We start from the raw sequence: 23,545 nt of genomic DNA, 5'->3' as shown, positions 1-23,545 counted from the left end.
TCATTTTCATCCTTTCCATTGATCTCACACATATTTTGTTAATATATATTTTGCAAATGGATTCATTTTCTTTGCACACATATTAAAATGTGAGCAACAGCTGTTCATCACTATACTATCTTTGGCGTTGGTGCTGATAAATTCATGTCATCCATGTTTTCAGAATGAGGAGAAAATACCTTTATCTACATGTACACGTACGAGGCTTGGCTCTCTGTTCCACCTTATCCCTCCATTCTTTCTCGCTTTCTATGCTCTCTCTGTGGGCACACTCTGGCCTCCTCCTCTGCTTCTATAATCTCCAAAATCATAAAAACCCTTCAGCCATGTCCATTGTCTCTAAGGCAAATTTAATTCTAAGCAGACAGCCAATGCTCTGTGTACATCAGGTAATGACGGACACTGCTCAGAATGTGAGTGGAATGTGCTGGCTGAGCAAAACCTCTCAGCTAATTATTTTTACCAGGGTTTGTAATGGAAAAGTACAGTATTTTCTTTGTGTGCACCGGCAACTACTGGAATCTGTGAGTCAGGGGAGAGGAATTCATAACAGTTGTAATCTTTTCATAAGTCTAAACAAGTCTGAAACATTGAAAACATTAATTAATTAATTTCTTTATACCAACTTGATTCACTATTGTGGGGTGCTGGAGTCAATTCCATTCGACTAGGGGCTTAAGACAGGGGTTAGGCAGCATTAGGCGCCATGCCGCCCCACATTTTAAACAACTAGGGTAAACAGCAATCAGTGTACACTCATATTACATGAATGCAGTGGTTGAAATAATGACCATGTTCAGCAAGGCATTCTTACACTTCAATGCGACTTTTTAGGAAACTTATTATCATCCAATTACAAAACTGAACTTTTGATAGCTGGCCATTGATCATTGAGATAGCAGTGTTGAAATGTGCCCGGATCAAGGTTTCTTTTTGTACAATGCAAAGAAAAAAAAAACAGAAAAAAAAGCTGATATAAAAGACCAACCCACAATAATTTACAAGGAGAAAGGGGAAATAAGCTTTGTTGCCATGATTGTGTATTACAGCAAGATACAAATCATAATTCAGACATCAAAAGCCGTCAACCTAAAGTCAGCGTACACCCAGAAACAGACCAAGGAGGATTTTTCTGTGGTGTAAATCGTACCTGTCAGGCGGAGAGACCCTGAGTTGTAGATGGCCTCGTCTTGAAGCTCCCTCACATGCACAGTGACAGTGGAGACGGCATCTGGCCAAACTCCATCAGACACACGGACCGAAAACTGGTAGGTGCCTGGTGGGGTGTTCTCCTTGATGATCAGAAAACCTGTTCGCTTGTTCAGGATGAAGTAACTGAGAACAAAACACAATATATAAAGACCTGATAATGACACATTGAAAAACAAACAAATAAACTGCTGGCTTATAATTGACTTAAATGTCCCACATTATACTTTTTAAAAAAAAAATCATGTCACTCAGCTGCCAGATGTCCAACTACACTGTATTTGAAATGTGCCACAAAATGATCTGTGGGCCTCAATATCTTTGATTGAATATAGTTATAATCACTTCCGTTCTGAAGTGATTTTAACTATATTCTCTCTATCAACACCCTCCCCCCGCATTCACAGGCATTTTGTTTACATGTGCCATGTGAACGTACGCACGCTACCAGTGTTTCGCGATAGTCTAGAACTTTTTTTAACTTTCAGTAACTTTGCTACCTGCATATTTTGCTCTTATTTTTCTTTTGTTTTTCATGATATAACTGTTGATTTTTCTGCACTAAGCCTGGAGCTCAATCACTGAGCCACTGCTGCCCAGTGGCTCAGTGGTAGAGCGCGTAGTAGAGCGGGTCGTCCAATGTTCAGAGATTGGTGGTTCGATTTCCGTCCCCCCCAAAAAAACACCCAGAGATGAGCTAATAGTGGGAGGTGTCAGCTCACCTCCGGAGCACTGCCGAGGTGCCCTTGAGCCAGGCACCTCCCCCCTTACAAGTTGCTCATCTGGGCGCACCACAAAGGAGCTGCCCGACACTCTACCTCCCCTACATGAGTACAGGTCCCCTGTGTGTGTTTGTGTAATCAGGGCCTATACACACATATATATGCTTGATATGCTTGCCACTAATTTACCTGCAGGGATCAGATTCAATTAAAAAAGTTTAAAAAAAATAACTCGGGGCTCATTGTGTAAACACGATAAGATGTGGAGGATTTTTTTGGAGAAAAACACAGTGTTAGCACATTGGATAAAAATCAGTGGACATGGGAGATGATTACAGACAGTAGACATGGCCTTATCCGGGTGGACAATCAAACATGACTCAGGATAGTTCAATTACTCCATCAATCACACCGCAAATAATGCCAGGTATGGGGTTGTGATAAAATGGAGCTGTTTGGCCATACATTTAGCATTTTTTCTTATATCTATTGATGCAGTGAGCGTTTGTTTTCCAGATTCTAGGATTTGGTAGGGTTAGGGGGATCCACTATGTATATGTAGGGACTTGAAAAAAATGTGTTTCTCATAACAGGACCCTTTTAACAGTGAAATATTGTATTGTATGTGTGTGTGTGTGTGTGTGTATAATATGTCAAATTAGGGGTAAGAGAGCTGGCGTGCTGGTGAGACTCCGCCAGCAGGGATTCAGGACCCCGCTGCCATCAATACATCTGGCAAATCTCCGCTCATTGCCCAACAAACTGGACTAGCTGCACCTCCTCTGCGGGAATAATAAGGATTTTGCACGTTCCACTGCCCTGTGTTTCACTGAAACTTGGCTCAGTGAATCGATCCCTGACGGCGCTCTGCATCTACCAGACTTTCAACTTCACAGAGCGGACCTCGTCAAGGAGCTGTCGGGGAAAACCAAGGGCGGTGGAATATGCTTCTACATTAACGAACGTTGGTGTAAAGATGTCACAGTTCTCAGCAGATTCTGTGGACCGAACATTGAGACATTCTTTATCAACTGCAAGCCTTTTTATTCTCCGCGGGAGTTCTCCACCTTCGTGTTCGTCTGTGTTTATATTCCACCGCAAGCTAATGTGGATGACGCACTCCAAACATTAGCGGAACAACTTACAAACATTGAAAAAACACACCCGGACTCATTTTTAATCATCCTGGGGGACTTTAACAGAGCAAAATTAAACAACGAGCTCTCTAAATACAGACAACATGTCACCTGTCCGACGAGGGACAATAACACGTTGGAACACTGCTACAGTGTAATTAAGGATGCTTATCGCTTGGTCCCCCGGGCAGCTTTGGGACACTCTAATCACTGCCTCGTCCATCTCATCCCAGCCTACAGGCAGAGACTGAGAACATCTCGGCCTGTGGTGAAAACGGTGAAGAAATGGACCAACGAGGCAAAGCAGGAACTAGAGGAATGTTTTGACTGCACCGATTGGAATGTTTTTGAAGCTGCTACGGACAACCTGGATGATTACATAGACACTGTGACAGCCTACATTAGCTTTTGTGAGGACCTGTGTGTGCCAACCAAGACCTTCCGCACATACAGCAACAACAAGCCATGGTTCACAGCCAAGCTGAGACAACTGCGCTTAGCTAAGGAGGAGGCCCACAGATCAGGGGACAGGGCTCTGTACCGGCAGACCAGGAGCACACTGACAAAGGAGATCAGAGTAGTTAAGTAGAGTTACTCTGAAAGGCTGAAAGAAAACTTTTCGGCCAACAACCCCTCATCGGTGTGAGGGGTGTCTGCAGGACATCACCGGCTAGACGCCCCCCCCCCCCCCCCCCCGCTGAGACCAACAAAACCCTGGCTGACGAACTCAACAGATTCTACTGTAAGTTTGAAAAGGACCTCACACCCACCACCCCATTCCACTATCTACAGCCCAGATTCACACCTTCACTCCCCTCATCAAAGACTGTCTGCACCCCATCCCCTTCACACCCCCTGCCCGTCCCACCCCCAACCCCCCTCAGTGTGACCGTCCAGGAGGTGAGCCGGCAGTTCCACAGACAGAAGATCGGGAAGGCGCCATGCCCTGATGGTGTCTCCCCCTCCTGCCTCAAGGTCTGTGTGGATCAGCTGGCTCCAGTCTTCACACAGATCTTCAACAGATCCCTCCAGCTGTGTGAGGTACCCTCCTGCTTCAAGCGCTCCACCATCATCCCTGTCGCTCTGACATCCGTGATCATTAAGTCCTTTGAACGCCTCATGTTGACCCACCTGAAGGATATCACAGGACCCTTGCTGGACCCCTTGCAGTTTGCCTATTGGGCAAACAGGTCAGTGGATGATGCAGTCAACATGTGACTTCATTTCATCCTGGATCATCTCGACCACCAAGGGACATATGCAAGGATCCTGTTCATAGACTTTAGCTCGGTGTTCAACACCGTTGTCCCTGAACTGCTCTCCTCCAAACTTCACCAGCTCACAGTCCCCTCTGTCATGTGTCAGTGGATCACCAGCTTCCTGACAGACGACACAGCAGGTGAGGCTGAGGGCGATCACCTCAGACACTTGGACAGTCAGCACCAGCGCCCCTCAGGGTTGCGTCCTCTCTCTGCTGCTCTTCTCCCTCTACACCAACGACTGCACATCATCGCACCCAGCTGTCAAACTCCTGAAGTTCGCAGACGACACAACTGTGATGGGACTCATCCAGGACGTTGATGAGTCTGCATACCGGCAGGAGGTGAGACAGCGAGTGGACTGGTGTAGTCGTAACAACCTGGAGCTGAACATGCTCAAGACTGTGGAGATGACAGTGGACTTCTGGAAGTTCCCCTCCCCTCTGCTCCCCCTCACCATCGCCGATAGCCCTGTGGACTCTGTGGAGAGCTTCAAGTCGGGACCTGAAATGGACTCATCACATCAGCTGCATCCTCAAGAAGGCCCAGCAGAGGATGTACAGTACGTTCTCAGGCAGCTGAGGAAGCACGGTCTGCCACAGGAGGTGTTGGTCCTGTTTTACATGGGCGGTCATTGAATTGGTCCTGTGTTCCTCCATCACAGTCTGGTTCGGTGCTGCCACCCAGAGGGACAGGAAAAGACTGCACAGGACAATCAGGTCTGCTGAGAAGATTACTGGGACCTCCCTGCCCTCCCTCCAAAAGTTGTACTCCTCAAGAGTTAGGAGTCGGGCTGAAGATCATCTTAGACCAGTGGTTCTTAACCTGGGTTCGATCGAACCCTAGGGGTTCGGTGAGTTGGTCTCATGGGTTCGGTGGAGACGGAGGTCAAGACAAAACACCTGACCCGATGTGTCGGGTGTTTTTGCTGAACATCCACGAATCACTGTGTACGTTTGACACATTGTGTCAATTCATGACATGCCCCCCTCCTTTTGAACTTCTCCAAACACCCATGCAATACCTTTAACTCCTCAAACTTCCTTTTGTTTTAATAATGTGGCAATTGTAGATGCATTACAGCCATATTCTTTGGCGAGATCAACCAAACGTGTCCCTTTGTCATGCTTTTCTATTATCTCTTGCATTGTTTGTATGGACAAAACATCTCTTTTCTCCGTCACTTTCTTGGGGTCCATAGCGAATACTCAAAAAGTTAATACAGTATATTTGCGCAAAACTATCAGAACACCTCATGGGTCGAGAGCCGAATGACGAGGACCCTGCATAAACACCGATCTAGCTCCACAGAGGTCCCTCTTAGCCAATGGGATGCCAGGAAGACACTAGGTAATAGCCAATGGCAGAGCAGCTATGAGAATGTTGCGTTCAGGAACCTGTTGGAGCTGCGAGTATCAGCTGATACTGTATGTTTACCTTATGTAAGTCGAAAATTCTTTCGTAACTAGAGGCAATATTTTCCTGCTGAGAAATTTCGTAAGTAGAAAATGTCGTACGTAGAGACATTCGTAAGTAGAGGTACCACTGTATCAAGCTTTTCTCTTGGGGTCTCCATTTACCTTTGACCCGTGATGTCACTTCTGGGGATGCTCCTTCCTCAGTCACGTTCTGGTGATGACGAAGGAAGGTGAGTTTGTGAAGTGCTCCTGTGTTGTATATAGTATAAAAAGTTGTACGAATGAAGATTAAGTGTTAAAAAGTAAGAATTTGGTTTGATATTATTGAGTTTTAGTTATATTAAGTTTTGTTTTTGTCACGAGTGAAGTGTTTGGTCAATGTTTAGAGAATGTGTATTTCGTGAGAAAAATTCAGGGCCACCGAGGCAATTGTTATTATGACATTTCCTGTGCTGGAGATTGCTGTGCTCTGTCCCGCTTTGTGTGCACAATTTGTGACCGTGTCACTTCATTTTGTGCAGGTATGTGGTTGTTTCCTCATTTTTATGCAGCATTTTATGAATGTTTGATTGATTGTATTTTGTTTTGTGTATTTTCGTTATATTTCCTGTTTTGTTGTTTAGTGTGATTATTACAGTAGGTGTAATAGGTTTAATTGTGTATATTTTCTATGATATTTGTTAAGTCACGTTCTGGCAATGACGGAGGAAGATTGCTGTGCTCTGTCCCGCTTTGTGCGCACAATTTGTGACCGTGTCACTTTATTTTGTGCAGAATAAATACGCCAGCTCGGCTCAAACCATCACCTCCAGGGTCCTTATTACACAACTCAGAAAGACATTAATTTACAAGTTGGGCCAGACCGGCCACACATAACATAATGATGCTACACAGAGACCGACTTTTGACTTTTTAAATATAAAATGAAGTGACTGCTTTGTTTTATCCTATTAGGCAAGTGCTGCATAAATAATGACTAACTTAAAAAAAAAGTTGGGGTAGGACCAAGTAATCATTAGGAATTTCACTCTGACATCAATCTTCGCTGAACAGCCCACATACAGTAGTTCACCTTTTTGTTGTATAAATGGATATGTCTGTGATTAAACGTTCTGAAAATCATAAATTACAAATATATCAACTGTAGAGAAAGAGGTTAAAATGTACCTAGTGATTACAAAAGTAACAGAAATGGAGGTAAAAATGTACTTGGATGCATTTGTAATTTTGTTTCCATACATACTGCATTGCTTGCTTGAACTACAGCCTCATCAGCGGCAGGCCATGCATTTTACACCTATGTAACCCTGTCAGTATAAAGGTTTACTGAAAGTGGTAATCTATTACTGAAAGTGATATTTAATTCAGAGACATATTAGAAATAAGTATCAATGTTATTGTGAAAAGAGGAAGTCAATGGCTTTAATTTGAAAAGGCCTGCGAGAACAGTGCAGGTGACTTCCACCTGGAGCAGCATGCCTAGGGTGAGCGGAGAGAAGGAAAATAGAGAAAAAAGATGTTCTCGTACACCACGCTATAATATTAATGAGTGAAAGGAACTTATGACCACAAGTTTTTGTTGAATTGTTAAGACCTGGAATTTTGAATTGTTTTCTATGGGGATACATCACGGAAATACACCAAAACCGCTAATTGATGCTCAACGGTGCCACATCAATGCCATTTCGAAGGAGATACGCCACCCAGATTCAACGCATGGTCCGATCCAAAGATGGCGGGCCACTGTCCCAGGATTTGATATGGAAACAACTGATACTGAGATTTACTGAATTTCTTTGGATGGACATGAACTTTGAAATTCTACTTCAGCAGTAGGAAAATTTGCATCTTATTAATTCTTTGCACACACTTCAGAGGAGACCACCATTGAGAGACTGTTACAAGATCCCGGGGTGTGTGTTTTGTTTATTATTTTAATGATTTTTAGGCCAATTTTCTTTCACTGTGAAATGTAATTTTTCTATGATATTAATAGTGTTCTGAACTATAAGTATAGATGACCGTTTGTTTTCCTTAAATTTCAATACAAGTCATCTAATAAAATCTACTGAGTTTGTCCCATTTATTACACCTCCTGCTCCAGTAGTCGAACCTCAGCGTTGGCCAAACATCCAGTAAATTCTCAGAGTTTAATTTCCTAAAATCTGAATGGGTGTTACACATAGGCCTTCAGTGATGTCTTACTTAGTCAAATTTGCAAAAGTACATAACATAATACTGTTAGTGGCTCCTACCACTGCCACCGATGTAGCATTCAGGACCGGGGCGTTTATAGTGTTCCTCAAATGAGACAAAAACCATCACTTCTGAAGAGGCGTCATTCTACTCCTTTTATTGTCAATCAGAAAGAAGAACCTGCGGCCACAGCTTTTATAGATGTCATACAACTACATCAAAAAACAAAACTGACTGAAATGACCATCATTTATGACACCACAGCTAGAGAAACGGTTAATGCATTCCAGGAACCACCCACAAAAACAAAATTCTGAGATATAGCGACAAACTATTTATTTTATTATATACGGTAATTTAAACATTTATGAACCATCCCCATTCTGACATTAAACAACCTTCTATTTGTATTACATTTTCCCACACTCTTATAGACTGTTTAAAACACTTGTGTGTCTCACAAAAGTGCGCTGCTTTCCGAGATGCCAATAGATTGGCGTACGGAATCGCGTGACCACCTATTAAAAATCAGTGATGTAGTGAAGCCGTACGTGAAACAAGGCCTGCACAACACTGCCTTCTCAGAGTGAGTATTGAATCATTACATCCATAAACCTCCTCTTTGGTCTTCCTCTAGGCCTCCTGCCTGGCAGTTCAAAACTCAGCATCCTTCTACCAAGATATTCACTATCTCTCCTCTTGACATGTCCAAACCATCTCAGTCTGGCCTCCCTGACTTTGTCTCCAAAACCTCTAACATGCGCTGTCCCTCTAATGTACTCATTCCTGATCCTATCCATCCTGGTCACTCCCAAAGAGAACCTCTGCATCTTCATCTCTGCTACCTCCAGCTGTGTCTCCTGTCTTTTCCTCAGTGACAATGTCCCTAGAATAAACAACATTGCTGGTCTCACCACAATTTTGTACATCTTTCCTTTCATTTTAGCTGAAACTCTTCTATCACACATCACACCTGACACTCTCTTCACTCGTTCCATCCTGCCTGTACACGCTTCTTCACCTCTTTTCCACACTCACCATTGCTCTGAACTGTTGACCCTAAGTACTTCAAATCCTCCACCTTCTTGATCTCTTCTCCCTGTAACCTCACTCTTCCACTTGGGTCCCTCTCATTCACACACATGTACTCTTTCTTACTGTGGCTGACCTTCATTCCTCTCCTTTCCAGGACAAACCTCCACCTCTCTAACCTCTCCTTCACCTGTTCCCTATTCTCACTACAGATCACAATGTCATCTGCAAACATCATAGGTCATGGAAATCCCTGTCTAACCTCGTCTGTCATCCTGTCCATCACCATAGTGAACAACAAGGGGCTCAGAGCTGATCGCTGATGCAGTCCCACCTCCACCTTGAACTCCTCTGTCACACCTACTGCACACCTCAACACTGTCTTACAGTCCTCGTACATGTCCTGCACCACTCTAACATACTTGTCTGCCACTCCAGACTTCTTCATACAATATCACAGTTCCTCTCTGGGCACCCTGTTATAAGATTTCTCCAGATCTACAAGAAGACATTGCAGCTCCCTCTGGCCTTCTCTGTACTTCTTTATCAACATCCTCAAAGCAAATACTGTATTTGTACTCTTTTTTTGGCAAGAAACCACACTGCTGCTCACAAATGCTCACTTCTGCCCTTAGTCTAGCTTCAACTACTCTTCCCTATGGCTTTATTGTATGGCTCATCAGCTTTACTCCCCTGTAGTTATCACAACTCTGAACATCTCCCGTTCTTAAAAATGGGCAGTAGCACACTTCTCCTCCATTTCTCAGGCATCTTCTAACTTGTAAAATCCTGTTGATCAACCCAGTCAGAAACTCTACTGCCACCTCTCCTAGACACTTCCATACCTCTACAGGTATATCATCAGCACTGAGTGCCTTTCCACTTTTGATCCTCTTCAATGCCCCCCTCAATTAAACTTGACTAAACTTTGCTGTGTCCAGGTCAGCAACAATCACCTCTTCTAGTCTTTGTTCGCTCTCGTTTTTCTTATTCATCAACTCTTCAAAGTACTCTCTCCATCTTCCCATCACACTACTGGCACCTGTCAAGACACTTCCGTCCGTATCCTTAATCACTCTAACCTGGTGCACGTCCTTCCCATCTCTGTCTCTCTGTCTTGCCAACTGTTATAGATCAGTCTCTTCCTCCTTACTGTCCAACCTAGTATGCAAGTCAACATGAGCCCCTTGTTTGGCCTTTGCTACCTCTACTTTCACCTTACGCTGCATCTCCCACTTTTTTCTTGGCTAACATCTTTCTCTGTATACACTCCTGTACCTCCTCATTCCACCACCAAGTCTCCATATCTACTTTCCTTCCAGAGGACACGCCAACCTGTCTCCCTGATACACTAGCTGTAGTTGTCCAGTCATCTGGAAGCCCTTCCTGACCACCCAGAGCCCGTCTTAACCCCTCCCTAAAGGCCGTGCAACGATCTTCCTTTTTCAGCTTTCACCATTTAGTCTTCTGCTTTGCCATCTTCATTTTCCCCACCACCAGAGTCATCTTACACACCACCATCCTATGCTGTTTGGCTACACTCTCACCTACCACTACTTTGCAGTCACTGATGTCCTTCGGATTATACCGTCTATACAAGATGCAGTCTACCTGTGTGGTCCTACCTCCAATATTATAGGACACCCTTATGTTCCTGCCTCTTCTGGAAGAGGCAGGAACTATACTATACTTTAGCCATTTTCATCCATTTTGCAAAATCAACCACTATCTGTCCTTCTTCATTCCTCTCCTGGATACCAAACCTGCCCATCACCTCCTCATTACCTTTTTCCTGCACCAACATGTCCATTGGAGTCTGCAGCAATGACAATTCTTTCCCTTTTATGTATGCTCTGCATCACTTCATCAAAGTCCAGCCAGAATTTCTCCTTCTCCTCCAGCTCACATCCTACCTGTGGAGCATACTTACTAACAACATTGAACATCATACTTTTAATTTCTGGTTTCATACTCATCATTCTGACACTTTTTTAACCTCCAGGACATTCCTAACAAACTCCTCCTTCAAGATAACTCCTACTCCATTTTTCTTCCTATTTACACAATGAGGGAACAATTTGAACCCTGCTCCTAAACTTCTAGCCTTGCTACCTTTCCACCTGGTTTCATGGACATACAGTATGCCTACCTTCCTCCTCTGCATCCTGTCAACCAACTCTTTACCTTTTCCTGCTATAGTTCCAACATTTAGCGTCCCTACTCTCAGTGCTATACTGTTGGCGTTTCTCTTCTTTCTTCCTATGAACACACTTTTCTCCTCTCGTCCTTCGACCAACAGTTGTCCAATGTCCACCCGCACCCTGTTAGTGAACAGCGCAGATAGCGGTCGTTGTTAACCCGGTGCTCGACCAATCCGGTATGGAAGTCATAGGTTTGATTTGCATCTTTGATTTGGCAAAAGTTTTACATTGGATGTCCTTCCAGACAAAATCCTCTATATTTATCCGGGCTTGGAACCAGCACAATAAGACACTGGCTTGTGCCCTCTTACGGCTAAATTTCTATGGGATTAATGTTTGTATATGACAGATTTCATCCCTAAGATTTAGAATTTTGTTTTGAAAGAACTTAAAATCATCACCGTCCAGATTTAAAGGAATGGTAGGCTCAATATTGTTGTGTTTCTTAGTCAGCCTGGATACAGTGCTGAAAAGTAACTGAGGGCTGTCCTTATTTTCCTCTATTAATGTAAAGTAGTAAGCATTTGTACTTCTACAGAGAGCCTTCTTATATGACATAAAGTGCTAAATGTGGCTCTGGAGCCGCATGTGGCTCTTTAGCACTCTTTAAGCAGCATAATAATAATAATAATAATCATCATCATCATCATCATCCTTTATCGTCCCACAGTGGGGAAATTTGTGTGATTGTGGCAACGGGGGAAGGGGGGGTTATACAAAAAAACTTAAATAATATACATACATATTAACATATGCAACATATGAAATATACATATTCACATATTGTAAACATATTAACATATATCATATCAGAAATTTACAGTTATATTTACAAAACTATACACTACAGACCGCAAAACTGCAGATTACACTGGTCATCCAGATTTAGAATGTTTTGTTCTTTGAGTTCTTTGAATGGTCTGCTGAGAGGATTTCTGGTTATCCAGTCTGAAGGCCGTGGGTAGGAAGGACCTGCGATAGCGTTCCTTCACACAGCTTGGGTGAAGCAACCTATCGCTGAGGGAGCTCTCTAGTGATCTTAGTGTGCCCTGGAGAGAGTGGGAGTGGTTCCTCATCATCGATGACAGCTTAGCTGTCATCCTCCTCTCCACCACCACCTCCACTGAGTCCAAGGAGCATCCTAGGACAGAACCTGCCCTCCTAATCAGCCTGTCCAGTCTCTTCCTGTCGGCCGCAGTGATGCTGCTGCCCCAGCAGACCACCCCATGAAAAATAGCTGAGGCTACTACTGTGTCATAAAAGGTCCTTAGGAGTGGTCCCCACATTCCAAAAGACCTCAGCCTCCTGAGCAGATAGAGTCTGCTCTGACCCTTTTTATAAAGTGAGTGACTGTTGGTACTCCAGTCCAGTTTATTGTTCAGGTGAACACCCAGGTACTTGTAAGAGGACACCACCTTGATGTCCGTACCCTGGATATTCACCGATGTAACCGGGCAGAGTGATCGCCTCTGGAAATCCACCACCAGCTCCTTGGTTTTACCCGCATTGATCTGGAGGCAGTTCGCTGGCACCAGTCCACAAAGTCCTGGGTCAGTTCTCTGTACTCTCTGTCATCCCCATCAGTGATGAGGCCGACGATTGCAGTCATTAGAGAACTTCTGCAGGTGACATGTGTGGGAGTTGTAGGAGAAGTCTGCAGTGTACAGGGTGAACAGGAACAGAGCCAGAACCGTTCCCTGTGGTGCCCCCGTGCTGCAGACAACCGTGTTTGACACACAGTACTGGGTCCTCACGAACTGCAGGCAATTGGTCAAGTAGTCCAATATCTAGTCCGTTAGGTGATGGTCCAACCTGGTGATCTCCAGTTTGTCCCTCAACAGTGCTGGTTGTATCATATTGAAAGCACCCCCTGATAACCCCCTGATTGACTGAACTGAAAGGCCACATTGTTACTTAGAGTCCCTTCTACCATTCTGCCTGTTTGCAGTCACAGGCTCTCTCCCAGGTCCACCCCTGGTTCAGTCCAAGGTTCTGACCATTGGTTACCTGACCCATAATCAGAACGAGATCTCTTAGGCCTCATTACCCCAGGGTTTTAGCCAAACCCAATCTTTGTTAAACCCTTGCAGCTCTGACTTGGGAAATTTAATGCCAAGTCTAGGAGAATCAACACACCAAACCAGTTGACCTCCCAATTGTCTCTTTCTCCCAAATCCAGTCCATTCTCAGGTCCTCCAGATGGGGAATGTTTCTAAGTTTTTCTGTCAACCCTCAATTTATGCATGCTATGTCAGCCTCTAGACCTGGAAAATATCACAAAAGTATGTTCTAAGGTTATTGGACTTCCAACCAGATCCATCTCCTATGTATAAGAGCAACAAACACTGGATGGCCACGAAAATCCTGCAGGACTCACATGCTCTACACTAAAATGAGTAGTCACATGGATCAATATATGAGCAGGGCACAGGAAGGAGTTGGTAGAAACACCAGGGAAGCCAAACACTAGTTACTGGTGGACAGAGCAGTCCACAGAGACTGTAAGAACAGGCAAACTGTGCACTGCTTGAATTGACTACCAGCCTATGATTCAATGCCACAAACGTGGATACTGGAATGTTTGGAACTGTGTAAGATCAACAGGACACTAAGAGCCTTCATCAAGAACTCAATGGGAATGTGGAAGACAACCCTGGAGACTAACTCCAAGCCAATTGCCGAAGTTAACATCAAGTGGATGTAGTATCACCACTGCTGTTCTGCATAGGCCTGAACCCCCTCAGTCACATCATCACCGAGTGGTTAAGGATACCGATTTCAAAGTGGGACGGCAATTAGCCATCTCCTCTACATGGATGACATGAAGCTGTATATTGGGAGTGAGCAAGAAATCGACTCCCTGATCCACACCACCAGGATCTACAGCAACGATATAAAGATATCATTAGGATTAGACAAATGTGCCCGGATGGTATTGAGAAGAGGCAAGACCATCAGAACTGAAGGGGTTGACCTACCACGGGGCAGGATGGGAGACATCAAGGACAGAAACAAATACCTTGGAAGCTAATGGCAATCATGTGTAGGCCGCAAGGAAGTCAACAACAGTCAAATACCTCCAGAGGGTAAAGCAAATCCTGAGAAGAGAGTTGAATGGTAAGAACAAGGTCCGAGCCATCAACATGTATGCACTGCCAGTCATCAGATACCCCGCTGGGATCGTAAGCTGGCCAAAGGAGGAGATGGAAGCTACAGATATCAAGACTAGAAAGCCCCCCCACCATTCATGGAGGGTTTCACCCAAAATCCAGCACCCTGAGGCTGTACACTAAGCGGAAAGAGGGAGGCCGAGGACTAGTGAGCATCAGGGCCAATATCCAGGATGAAACATCAAAAATCCAAGAGTACATCAGGAAGATGGCCCCAAAAGATGAACTGCTCAGTGAATGCTTTAGATAGCAGAAACCTGAGGAGGAGGAGACAACATGGAGGGACAAAGTCCGTACACAGCATGTACCACTGTCAGATAGAGGAAGTTGCTGATATAAAGAAGACCTACCAATGGCTGAATAAAGATGGACTGACAGACAGCACAGATTGTGGCAGCACAAGAGCAGGCCCTAAGTACAAGGGCAATAGAGTCCAATACAGTAGATCTGGCCCAAGGTGCAGGCTGTGTAAAGATGCCCCAGAGACAGTCCTGCTGGCCTGGTCTGTATACATGGAGAGGCACAACCAAATAGCTGTGATAGTGTACCGGAACATCTGTACCCAGTATGGACTAGAAGTACCAAAATCCAAATGGGACATACCACCAAAGGTTGTTGAGAACAACAAGGCTAAGATCCTGTGGGACTTCAGCTTCCAGACTTACAAACAGCTGATGAGTAACCAACTGGACATAGTGGTGGTGGATAAAGAGCAGAAGAGAGCAGTGGTGATAGATGTGGCGATTCCAGCTGATGCCAACATCAGGAAGAAGGAGCACAAAAAGACTGAGAAGTATCAAGGATTGAAAGAACAGCTGGAACATATGTGGAAGATCAAGGTTAATGTCTTCCCCGTTGTAGTAGGAGCCCTTGGGGCTGCAGCAGATTCCTGGAATAACATCTGAAACCTCAGTCCAACATCTGAAACCTCAGTCCTAGGAACAGCTAAGATACTGCGCAGATACCTCAGACTCCCAGGCGTCTAGTAGAGGACCCGAGCTTGAGGATGACACATAGATACCACCCTACAAGGGTGAGAGGGACAGTTTCTTTTCTTTTTAAATATATTTAAAACCAAATTGCACTTTCTGTTTTTTTGACCCTTGACTGTTTTTTTTTTTTTAGCTGTTCATCTTGTCACTCTCCCTAAGCTTCCTTTGGCCCATGAGACCACTGACCTTCTAATCTGACATCAGACCATGGATTCTAGTATTTGATTGGTTGGGAGAGTTACGCTCTGGAGGAACATTTTTGGGTTCCATGTGCTCTTGACCTGGAGCTTGTTGTTATTCGGAGTTTCACAGGTGCCAACCCAGCAAGCCTGGTGGGCCAATTGGAGGCTCCCTATGAAGAGTACTGTCATGGTTTACAATGAAGAAGAAGAAGAAGTATACTTTATTTATCCGCGAGGGAAATTACATAGTCAGTCAGGTTAGTATAGTATACAGGCCCCCTGAACACAGCACACAAGGGGGCCTGTAAGCATGCAGTTAGTACATACTCAGTACTGTACTCACTTAGTACTCATCAAACTACACAAATTGGGAGGCAGAGTGACGGGCAGCGGCTTCTGGAACGCGCCCCAAATTGAGCAGCTTGTAGGGGGGACGGCGCCTTGCTCAAGTACCCTGGAATAGACCTTCCCCGGGAGGCTGAGGAGTGTGATCCTCCTATAGTTGGAACACACCCTCTATTCCCCCTTTTTGAAAAGAGGGACCACTGCCCCGGTCTACCAATCCAACTAAAGGTAATTATTTATGGTTTAATTCCAGGGAATAGATATGATGTACAGCTACCTGTGACTGTTTTTTGTTTTTTTTACCTTCATCAACATAAAGAAATTAAGTTTAAAAAATCTCACCTGCTTTTACAGTGCACGTCATCTTTTTAGGAATGTTTCTTGTGAACCTTAGGCCACGTCCTCATGTAGCTGGGTAGTTTTAAAAACGCATATTTTTTTTCCTACGGTTAGGACTATCATCCACAAAATAATGCACATATCGCTGACAAAATGAAGGGTTTATGAAATCGATGGTCAAAGTGAAAATTTTTGAAAACGCCAGGTATTCATTGTTTTGTGGAGGCTGTAACCAGAGTTTTTGGTCTTGAAACATCTTGCCGAAAAAAAAGATTCACAAAGGAGGGGCCATGTAGTCAGTGTGTATGGATTAAAATTATCCAGTGCTCCACAAACATGATAAAGTGTATTATAAAAAAGGACAGCCATAGAGGGCAACACCATAGAAACAGGTCATGTAAAAAAATGTGCGCCCAATCATGTTGAACACAAGAAGACATAAGAAAGTACACTACTCCACCTACTTGCAGGGCAATTGATGATCAGTCAAATAAATGTTATGTTGAGGCATATTGCCAATTTGTCGTTATTTTTATTGCTGCATTTGTGCCATACTCTGAACAGTGTGCTACATGACTACATGGGAATGCTGTATCTTGACTATGACATCAACATACGGCACAATGATCAGCATTATTGTTCCACAATGCAAGTAGATACTTCACAATGTAATTTTTCATGAAATTTTGCTTCCAAGTTTAACTTGGCAGTTAATATAATCACATGAGGACATAAGCCAGTGTCTTATTGTGCCGGTCCCAAGCCCGGATAAATACAGAGGGTTGCGTCAGGAAGGGCATCCGGCGTAAAACTTTTGCTAAATCAAAGATGCGAATCAAACCTATGACTTCCATACCGGATCGGTCGAAGCCCGGGTTAACAATGACCACCATCGGCACTGTTGACCTACAGGGCACCGGTGGAAATTGGACTACTGTTGGTCAAAGAAGGAGAGGAGGAAAGTGTGTTCGCATGATGAGAGAGAAGAGGAACACCAAGAGTATGGACGTTGAATGTTGGAACTATGACAGGAAAAGGTAGAGAGTTGGTTGAGATGATGCAGAGGAGGAAGGTAGACATACTGTGTGTCCAGGAGACCAGGTGGAAAGGTAGCAAGGTTAGAGGTTTAGGAGCAGGGTTCAAGTTGTTCCCTCATTGTGTAAATAGGAAGAAAAATGGAGTAGGATTTATCTTGAAGGACGAGTTTGTTAGGAATGTCCTGGAGGTAAAAAGAGTATCAGATAGAGTGAAGAGTCTGAAGCTAGAAATAGAATGTCTGATGTTCAATGTTAGTGGGTATGCTCCACAGGTAGGATGTGAGCTGGAGGAGAAGGATAAATTCTGGCTGGACTTCGATGAAGTGATGCAGAGCATACCTAGAAGTAAGAGAGTTGTCATTGGTGCAGACTTCAATGGACATGTTGGTGCAGGAAGCAGAGGTGATGAGGAGGTGATGGGCAGGTTTGGTATCCAGTAGAGGAACACAGAAGGACAGATGGTAGTTGACTTTGCATAAAGGATGGAAATGGCTATAGTAAATACTTTCTTCCAGAAGAGGCAGGTACATAGGGTGAACATAGGTTTCTATAAGAGTGGTGGTAGGAGCACACAGGTAGACTACATCTTGTGTAGACAGTGTAACCTGAAGGAGACTGCAAAGCAATGGTAGGTGTGGTAGCCAAACAGCATAGGATGGTGGTGTGCAGGATGACTCTCGTGGTGAGGAACATGAAGAGGGCAAAGGCAGAGCAGAGGACGAAATGGTGGAATCTGAAAAAGGAAGAGTGTTGCATGATTTTTAGGAAGGAGTTAAGACAGGCTCTGGTGGTCAGGAGGTGCTTCCAGATGACTGGACAACTACAGCTAATGTGATCAGGGAGACAGGTAAGAGAGTACTTGGTGTGTCGTCTGGAAGGAAGGTAGATAAGGAGACTTGGTGGTGGAATGAGGAGGTACAGGAGTGTATACAGAGAAAGAGGTTAGCCAAGAAGAAGTGGGACACTGAGAGGACTGAAGAGAGTAGACAGGAGTACAGGGAGATGCAGCTTAAGGTGAAGGTAGAGGTAGCAAAGGCCAAACAAGAAGCTTATGATGACTTGTATGCTAGGTTGGACAGTAAGGAGGGAGAGACTGATCTATACCAGTTGGCAAGACAGAGAGACAGAGATGGGAAGGACGTGCAGCAGGTTAGGGTGATTAAGAATAGGGACGGAAGCCTATTGACAGGTGCCAGTAGTGTGATGGGAAGACGGAAAGAGTTGATCAATGTGGAAAATGAGAGAGAACAAAGACTGGAAGAGGTGACAGTTGTGGACCAGGATGTAGCAAAGATTAGTCAGGATGAAGTGAGGAGGGCACTGAAGAGGATGAAGACTGGAAAGGCAGTCGGTCCTGATGATATACGTGTAGAGGTTCGGAAGTGTCTAGGAGAGGTGGCAGTAGAGTTTCTGACTGGGTTGTTCAACAGGTTCTTAGATAGTGAGAAGACGCCTGACGAATGGAGGAGAAGTGTGCTGTTGTCCATTTTTAAGAACGGGAGATGTTCAGAGTTGTACTAGAGGGGAGTAAAGCTGATAAGCAATACAATAAAGCCATGGGGAAGAGTAGTTGAAGCTAGACTAAGGGCAGAAGTGAGCATTTGTGAGCAGCAGTGTGGTTTCTTGCCAAAAAAGAGTACAAATACAATATTTGCTTTGAGGATGTTGATAGAGAAGTACAGAGAAGGCCAGAGGGAGCTGCAATGTCTTCTTGTAGATCTGGAGAAAGCTTATGACAGGGTGCCCAGAGAGGAACTGTGATATTGTATGAGGAAGTCTGGAGTGGCAGAGAAGTATGTTAGAGCGGTGCAGGACATGTATGAGGACTGTAAGACAGTGGTGAGGTGTGCTGTAGGTGTGACAGAGGAGTTCAATGCGGAGGTGGGACTGCATCAGGGATCAGCTCTGAGCCCCTTCTTGTTCGCTATGGTGATGGACAGGCTCACAGACGAGGTCAGACAGGAATCGCCATGGACTATGATGTTTGCAGATGACATTGTGATCTGTAGTGAGAGCAGGGAACAGGTGGAGGAGAAGCTAGAGAGGTGGAGGTTTGTCCTGGAAAGGAGAGGAATGAAGGTAAGCCACAGTAAGACAGAGTACATGTGTGTGAATGAGAGGGACTCACGTGGAAGAGTGAGGTTACAGGGAGAAGAGATCAAGAAGGTGGAGGATTTTAAGTACTTAGGCTCAACACTCCAGAGCAATGGAGAGTGTGGAAAAGAGGTGAAGAAGCGTGTACAGGCAGGATGGAACGGGTGGAGAAAAGTGTCAGGTGAGATGTGTGATAGAAGAGTTTCAGCTAATATGAAAGGAAAGGTGTACAAAACTGTGGTGAGACCAGCGATGTTGTTTGGTCTTGAGACAGTGTCACTGAGGAAAAGACAGGAGGCAGAGCTGGAAGTAGCAGAAATTAAGATGCTGAGGTTCTCTCTGGGAGTGACCAGGAAGGATAGGTTCAGGAATGAGTACATGTTAGATGTTTTGGAGATAAAGTCAGAGAGGCCAGACTGAGATGGTTTGGACATGTCCAGAGGAGAGATAGTGAATATATTGGTAGAAGGATGCTGAGTTTTGAACTGCCAGGCAGGAGGCCTAGAGGAAGACCAAAGAGGTGTATGGATGTAATGAGGGAAGACATGAAGGTAGTTGGTGTGAGAGAAGAGGATGCAAAGGACAGGGTTAGTTGGAGGCAATTGATTAGCTGTGGCGACCCCTGAAGGGAAAAGCCAAAAGGAAAAGAAGAAGCAGTTTAACTTGGCAGTTGGATCGACTCTAAGATTAGAAATCTTATGCATCCAGAAAAACATTGGACTGACCTTCACACGACAAGCTGTCCAAACCTTTGGTACTGTAGTTTTTTAGAAGGAACAAGAATATACTTGTTTGGCTTGTAGAATGATTTCACTGATTAAAATCATGCAATTGTCATGTAAAATGTATGAGCTGCACTTATTTACCTGGGTACATGTCCTTCAAAAATGTAAGTTTTGTTGTCCCAGTCATCAGGATCAGGAGAGTAAACCTTTCCAAGCACTGTGGTTGGCATACGACCTAATGACAGAAAGCACATGACTACAAGTCAAATTGTATTGAACTGAACTGCATTGAATTTAGTTATCTATTTAGTGTCAAAGCATACAAGCAAACCAACTATCATTCACATAAGTTACATCAAGGCACTTTATAAAACGAGGTGGTCAAGACAAATGCTTAATTCTATATAGACCCAACAATTTCTCATGACAATGCACTCGGAAAAAATGTTGAGGAAAAATTGCCTTTAAAAAGGCAGCATTAAAAATAAGTGGGTCTTCCCATAATAGAGGTCTTCCTCTAATATCCATCCATCCATCCATCTTCCACCGCTTATCCGGAATCGGGTCGCGGGGGCAGCAGCTTCAACAGGGAGCCCCAAACTTCCCTTTCCCGGGCCACATCCACCAGCTCTGACTGGGGGATCCCAAGGCGTTCCCAGGCCAGTGTTGAGATATAATCCCTCCACCTGGTCCTGGGTCTGCCCCGAGGTCTCCTCCCAGCTGGACGTGCCAGAAACACCTCCCTAGGGAGGCGTCCCAGAGGCATCCGCACCAGATGCCCAAACCACCTCAACTGACTCCTTTCCACGCGAAGGAGCAGCGGCTCTACTCTGAGCCCCTCGCGAACAGCAGTGTTTCTCACCTTATCTCTAAGGGAGACACCAGCTATCCGCCTGAGAAAGCCCATTTCAGCCGCTTGTATCCGCGATCTCGTTCTTTCGGTCATGACCCATCGCTCATGACCATAGGTGAGGGTAGGAACGAAGATTGAACGGTAGATGGAGAGCTTTGCCTCTTGGCTTAGCTCCCTCTTTGTGACAACAGTGCGGTAAAGCAACTGCAATACCGCTCCTGCTGCCCCAATTCTCCGTCCAATCTCACGCTCCATTGTTCCCTCACTCGTGAACAGGACCCCAAGATACTTAAACTCCTTCACTTGTGGAAGGACCTCATTCCCCACTTGGAGAAGGCATTCCACCGGTTTCCTGCTGAGGACCATGGCCTCAGATTTGGAGGTGCTAATCCTCATCCCCGCCGCTTCACACTCGGCTGCAAACCGGACCAGTGAGCGCTGCAGGTCACAGGCTGATGACGCAAACAGGACCACATCGTCTGCAAAAAGCAGTGATGCAATCCTCAGGCCACCAAACTGTAAAGCCTCCTCACCACGACTACGCCTCGATATCCTGTCCATGAAAATCACAAACAGAATTGGTGATAAAGCGCAGCCCTGGCGAAGGCCAACAGCTACTCGGAAAAAGTCCGACTTACTGCCGAGAACCCGAACGCAGCTCTCACTTTGGGCGTACAGGGATTGGATGGCCCTGAGGAGAGGCTCCCTCACCCCATACTCCCGCAGTACTTCCCACAGTATATCCCTGGGGACACGATCATATGCCTTCTCCAAGTCCACAAAACACATGTAGACTGGATGGGCATACTCCAAAGCCCCCTCTAGGATCCCCGTGAGAGTGAAAAGCTGGTCCATTGTTCCACGACCAGGACGGAACCCACATTGTTCCTCCTCAATCTGAGGCTCGACAATCGGCCGGACCCTCCTTTCCAGCACCTTGGAGTAAACTTTCCCAGGGAGGCTGAGGAGTGTGATGCCCCTGTAATTGGCACACACCCTCTGGTCCCCCTTTTTAAAAAGAGGAACCACCACCCCAGTCTGCCACTCTTTCGGCACTGTCCCAGACTTCCACGCAATGTTAAAGAGGCGTGTCATCCACGACAGCCCCTCAACACCCAGAGCCTTCAGCATTTCCGGGCGAATCTCATCAACACCCGGGGCTTTGCCACCGTGCAGTTGTTTAACTACCTCGGTGACTTCGCCCCGAGAGATTGACTCTGATCCCCCATCATCCTCCAGCTCTGCCTCTGCAACAGAGGACGGGTCAGTTGGGGTAGTTGGATTCAGGAGTTCCTCAAAGTGTTCCTTCCACCGACCGACAACCTCCTCAGTCGAGGTCAACAGTGTCCCATCTTTGCTGTATACAGCTTGGATGGTTCCCCGTTTCCCCCTCCTGAGGTGTCGGACAGTCCTCCAGAACAACTTTGGTGCCGTCCGATAGTCCTTCTCCATGGCCTCTCCGAACTCCTCCCACACCCTCTGTTTTGCCTCCATCACAGCCGAGGCTGCAGTCCTTTTGGCCTGTCGGTACCCTGCAACTGCTTCAGGAGTCCCCAGGGACAACATGCCCCTGAAGGCCTCCTTCTTCAGTCGGACGGCTTCCCTGACCACCGGGGTCCACCACGGTGTTCGAGGGTTACCGCCCCTTGAGGCACCCAAGACCTTGAGACCACAGCTCTCAGCTGCAGCATCAGCAATGGAAGTTTTGAACATCGACCATTCAGGTTCAATGCCCCCAGCCTCCACAGGGATGCACGAGAAGCTCCTTTGGAGGTGTGAATTGAAGGCCTCACGGACAGAGTCCTCCTCCAGACGTTCCCAGTTCACCCGCACTACTCGTTTGGGCTTACCAGGTCTATCCAAAGGTTTCCTCCGCCAACGGACCCAACTCACCACCAGGTGGTGATCAGTTGATAGCTCTGCCCCTCTCTTCACCCGAGTGTCCAAAACACATGGTCGAAGATCAGATGATACGATCACAAGATCAATCATTGACCTCCGACCCAGGGTGCTCTGGTACCAGGTACACTTATGAGCATCCTTGTGTTCGAACATGGTGTTAGTTATGAACAATCCGTGACTAGCACAGAAGTCCAGCAACATAACACCGCTCGGGTTCAGATCAGGGAGGCCATTCCTCCCAATCACGCCCCTCCAAGTGTCTCCATCATTGTCTCCATCATTGTGCGACGTGTGCGTTGAAGTCCCCCAGGAGAACAATGGAGTCCCCTGCAGGGATCCCTTCAAGGACCCCATTTAGGGACCCCAAGAAGGTCGAATACTCTGAACTGATATTTGGTGCATATGCACAAACAACAGTCAGAGTTTTCCCCCCCACAGCCTTAAGGCGTAGGGAAGCAACCCTCTCATCCACCGGGGTAAACTCCAACACAGCGGCGCTCAGCCGGGGGCTTGTGAGTATCCCCACACCCGCCCTGCGCCTCACGCCTGACGCAACTCCGGAGTAAAAAAAGGTCCAACCCCTATCCAGGAGTTTGGATCCAGAACCGAGGCTATGCGTGGAGGTAAGCCCTACCAGATCGAACTGGTAGCGCTCCACCTCCAACACAAGTTCCGGCTCCTTCCCCGCCAGTGAGGTGACATTCCACGTCCCCAAAGCCAACTTCTGCCGCCC

The 23,545-nt window shown here is 45.7% G+C and overlaps 1 protein-coding gene across 1 annotated transcript in view; it reads right to left on the bottom strand.

Moving 5' to 3' along the window:
- Nucleotides 1-23,545, bottom strand: part of si:ch211-186j3.6 (neural-cadherin) — a 593,489-nt gene that overhangs the window by 231,842 nt on the left and 338,102 nt on the right. The window contains exons 23-24 of the mRNA XM_068311636.1: nt 20,199-20,292; nt 1,151-1,335 (exon numbers count right to left, since the gene is read on the bottom strand). Coding sequence (XP_068167737.1) covers nt 1,151-1,335; nt 20,199-20,292 — 279 coding nt within the window. The remainder of the gene's footprint in view (nt 1-1,150; nt 1,336-20,198; nt 20,293-23,545) is intronic.

Source organism: Antennarius striatus, chromosome 1, assembly GCF_040054535.1.
Source record: "Antennarius striatus isolate MH-2024 chromosome 1, ASM4005453v1, whole genome shotgun sequence".
NCBI lineage: Eukaryota > Metazoa > Chordata > Actinopteri > Lophiiformes > Antennariidae > Antennarius > Antennarius striatus.
Note: the sequence above shows the minus strand (reverse complement) of the source record. Positions and strands in the feature narration are given on the sequence as shown.